This window comes from Crocodylus porosus, unplaced genomic scaffold (assembly GCF_001723895.1).
Source record: "Crocodylus porosus isolate Cpor-Errol unplaced genomic scaffold, CroPor_comp1, whole genome shotgun sequence".
NCBI classification, from domain to species: Eukaryota; Metazoa; Chordata; order Crocodylia; family Crocodylidae; genus Crocodylus; species Crocodylus porosus.
In genome coordinates, this window is record NW_017728951.1 from 29,959,670 (window position 1) to 29,964,279 (window position 4,610).

The 4,610-nt window shown below is 48.2% G+C and overlaps 1 protein-coding gene across 2 annotated transcripts in view; it reads left to right on the forward strand.

Annotated features, from left to right (window-relative positions):
* Positions 1-4,610, forward strand: part of EXOC6 (exocyst complex component 6) — a 167,803-nt gene that overhangs the window by 57,859 nt on the left and 105,334 nt on the right. For both annotated transcript variants that reach the window (XM_019555845.1, XM_019555844.1), the window contains one exon: positions 1,369-1,478. In XM_019555845.1, coding sequence (XP_019411390.1) covers positions 1,369-1,478 — 110 coding nt within the window. The remainder of the gene's footprint in view (positions 1-1,368; positions 1,479-4,610) is intronic.

The window sequence follows — 4,610 nt, forward strand, 5'->3', positions numbered from 1 at the left end:
GTGAGAGCACCACCTCTCTGGGAAGCCTATTCCAGGCTCTGGCCACCCTTACAGTGAAGTAGTTCTTCCTAATATCCATCCTAAACCTGTCCTCCCTCAGCTTGTGGCCATTGCTCCTGGTGACTCCAAGGGGGGCCCTGGCGAACAGACTTTCCCTGAGTCCCTGCTGAGTGGCCTCTAATAAGGTTGTAGGCAGCCACAAGATCCCCCCTCAGTCTCCTCTTGCGGAGACTGAAGAGATTCAGGTCCCTCGGCCTCTTTTCATAGGACTGGCCACGGAGGCCCCCAACCATGTGAGTGGCCCTCCTCTGGACCTTCTCCAGGTTCTCCACATCCCTCATGAAGTGCGGTGCCCAGAACTGGACACAGTACTCCAGCTGCAGCCTGATCAGCGCTGCATAGAGGGGGAGCAAGATCTCTCTGGACCTGTCAGTGATGCCCCTGTTGATGCATGACAGGGTGCAGTTGGCTCTGCCTGTTGCTTCATCGCATTGGCGACTCATATTCATCCTCGAGTCAATCATGACTCCAATCAATCATGATAGTAAATCCCTTGTAAGTAATCTCAGTTATGAGTTATCATCCTCAAACATGGATAAAAACCGTCAGTTAGCATGCTGTGGTTGGGAATATTGTAGTGAATATTGCCCCTTGCCTCCGGCATGGCGTACGACAACTCCTGGAAGTGAGGCAATGTAATTATGATAAAGTAATGCCAAGTCAGTGCCCAGAGATACTTTTAGGTATGCATGTTGGCACGTGTTTGGCATCATGCTAATGCAACAATATTGTCCCATCTCTAGGATTTGCCAGTGTGTGCACAGTATGAATGAGCAGGTGGGGATACTTCACAGCACTGCCCCGAGCACAGCACCAAGGCAGTGGAGACGTGCTCATAATCCCCTACTCTGCTTTGAAAATCTCAATAATTTTTTTAAATTGGGGGGGCAGTTACTTCCTGGATTTGAGAACAGGATATATTTTCTCTCTCTTACCATTGAGTTTCTCTCTTGCCTGTTCAGATTGAAACCACTTTGGGACAAGGACTGTTTTTTTCTAGATGGTTGAACAGTGTCTAGCACAAGAAGATCTCAAATTTGGCAGGGGTCTCTAGGCTTTAATAAATAACTAATCATTTTCTATTTTACTTGCTTGTAAATTATTTTTAAAGTTGTAGTAGTCAGTCTGCTCACATGTCCCTGGTCACATACAAGGAAAAGTAGAAAAAAAGATATTAAATTAAATATTGTATTTGGAATTTCTTAGTTTGTTGTGTGTATGCAAGCATTTAATTAGGTATTTAGAATCTAGAATAATTAGAATCAGTGTTTGAAATGTAATGGCTCATTTAATGTTTTGTTTCTCTAGCAGTCCTTCCCAAAGAAGCTTCCAATGTCTCAGTCAGTGCCTCAGATTTATATCCAGGTTAAAGAGTTTATTTATGCAAGCCTTAAATTTTCAGAGTCACTTCACCGCAGGTAAGTTTGATAAAGCTGTGTGTGTGTGTGTGTGTGTGTGTGTGTGTGTGTGTGTGTACACATGTGCACGAGTGTTATATATACGGTGGCCATATGTCCCAGTTTGGCTGAGATACTCCTGGATTCCATAACCTGGTCCCACCTGATTGGTCAAAAGTCCCTGGCTGGAGTCCAGTGGGACAGTGCAGTGGCATGGCGCACTCAGGTGGCCAGGCAAGCACTGCTGCTGCTTTGTGGGAGCAAGGATGTGGCACGTGTAGGCATGGTGGCACTTGCTGTAGTCTATCCACCTTGCTTCTGCACAGTAGCAGTGATGTCTGCCTGGTGTACCATGCCACTCTGCCTCCCCGCCGGACTTCGTGGACTTCTAACCAACCAGCTGGGACCAGCCTACCAAATCCAGGAGTGTCCCAGCCAAACCGGGATATGGTTATCCTAGTTATATGCATATATGTAAACACATATAAATGGAGGGGGGTTAATTCATGATATATGTATATCCATAGTTTTGCATGATAAAAAAATTTACGCATTAAGATAAAATTTCAAAAAACAAATACTGAGTTAACTGTATGGAGGTTTCCCTCTGCTCTGAACTTACCACATACCTTCTTCTTTGCCACTCCCTGCCCCCAGTAAGCTTGAAGGGGTAATGGGAAGCTAAGAGCAAGGTGCGTACCACATGAATCCATGAAAATGGAAATGCATAGTCTTTTCCTCAGATCTGGCTTAGTGTATGTAGATAGGCTCTACACTTCTATCCATCTGCAGCATAAGAGACTCATAGAGGCAGTAAGTTCATCTCATTCATAACTGAATGAAAAACACTGCCATGAATACAGTGCTGATACAATAGCTCTGCATGCTATTGACTAGTTAGTGTTCTCATCCCCTAAGAATTTAGCATCCTACCTGGGAGGATATGGAGAGGAATTAAATCCCCTCAGAAAGACAGAGCCCTCCATATCCTGGCAGACACCCAGGGTGTTAAGTGGTATTAAAATACATCTACAGGGGATGGATCCTCTAGATCCTAGCATACGTATAGCAGGGTAAAGACCTCCCTCCCCCAAATGGTATGGCCCCACAGATTCAAACTAACAAGGAGACAGGAAGAGATGGCTGAGACACCTTTAAAGGATCAGGGTCTCCCAAATGCTGACGCACACATTATGGAGAGGACCTAGATTTTGAAAGGGACATGGCTTACCACAGGGATAGGCAATTATTTGGGCTGGAGGGCCACTTAGGGAGTTCTGGTGAACTGTTGCAGGGAGAGTGGGGGTGCTGACCCAGCCCAGCAGGGGAGGAAGGGGAAGCAATTTTGCTGTCAGGCCCTGGGCTATTTGCCCTGGACCAACTGCTGGCATTGCTGGGTGGAGTGGGTGGGGTTACCATGGAGACTGTCCTGGGACCCCCACAGGCAGGGCAAGCTCAGCTGGGTGGATGGGATAGGGCCACGAGTGGGTGGGGGGAGCAGGACAGATAGGTGGGGACAGGGCTGGGGCAGAACCATGATCTGCTCCCCACACATTCCTGCGGGCAGTGGTTCCATGGGCAGTGGCTATACTTGTCCCCTGTCTGTGGAACTGATGCCTGTCACTGGGACATACAGGCAACGGATCATGGCTCTGCCCTAGGCCTGGCCCTGCGCTGCCCCGCACTGCACCTGGTTTGCCCATAACTGTTTGTGGCTCAGCAGTGTGGGGTGACCCCAATGGATTGTGACCAGCCCAACCCAGGAGCAGGGCAGAGCTTGTGCCTGTGATCCAATCCCATTGCCTCTAACCCAGCAGAGGTACATGCAGGCAGCCCCAGTATAGAACTGCTGCTGAGCAGCACAGCTTGGCAACATGAGGCAGCTTAATCCAGTCACAATCTGCTGGGGCCACCCTGCACTACCAGGCCACTAGCAGCCATGGTGTGAACCAGCTGCAGTGTGGGATGGGGTGGGGACGGGCCTGAGACAGAGCCATGATTCTCTCTTCGCATATCCCTGCAATGGGCACCTGTTCCACCAGGCAGGGGCTGGGCACAGCCACTGCCTGTGAAACCAGTACTCATCACAGGATCGTGTGGGGGTGTGGGTCATGGATTTGCCTCAGGCCTGGCCCCGGCCCCACCTGCTCAGCCTGCTCCCAAATGCGTCTTCCCGCCCACCCGCAGCCACATCCCATCTGCCTGGCTGTCACACTTAAGATTAGGGTTGGCACGCTGGTCTATTGGCTGGTCAAATATTGTCAGTTGACTGCATGTTTTTTGAGTGGTCAAAGATTATAGCAATTTTACAAAAAACTAATGCTTTTTGTAGTTTTATTGACAGAAATTTGTTTTTTTTATTGTTATTTGACACATTTCTTAATGGAAAATGTGTGTTTTATTAGTGTATTATGTGGACCTATTGGCAATTTTTTACAATTTTTGACCGACATTTGACTGGTCGATTGACTTAATTTTGTTTGACTCATCAAATACCCATCCCTACTTGAGACAGAAGTTTAACCAGTTATTCACATCTTCAGTAGTTACCTGGCCATTTCTTAATGAAGTTAATAGTGTGATAAAACAAGGAATAAGCCACAAAGTTATTTAAACGAAATAATGCCAACTCAACATAACATGGTCCAGGACCCCACTTATCCACTGTCCAAATCCAGTTTACCTTGGAGTCGCTCTTGATTGAATCCTCTCATACAAAGAACGTGAAGATGAAAGCAAAGGTGAGCATTCATAACAATGTTCTATATAAGCTCACTGTCGCAGGGGACTTGCACGCCCCGCTCCTGATGAAGGTTAAGAACTTGAGGGGCAAGGTGTGTAGCAGAGCACTAGGGTGCTCGCTACTAGTAATAGTAATAAGGACAGCTGCCAATCAACAGGGCAGCACAGGTTGCCGGGGCAACTAATGTTGGTCAGCTGGCTAGAAGGGGGCAGGGCCTGGCCTTTATAAGCGACCAGGCTGAGGCCAGAGCCAGTTCCCTTCTGGCAGCCTGAGGTGCAGGAGCTCTGCAGAAGAGCCCAGCAGAGCAGAGACGAGCGGTGCAGCTTGAGCACCTAGGGGGCTGCAGCATGGTGAGGGCAGAGAGAATCCTGATGGAGAGGCCTCTGCAAGAGGGCCAGTTTGGGCCTGCA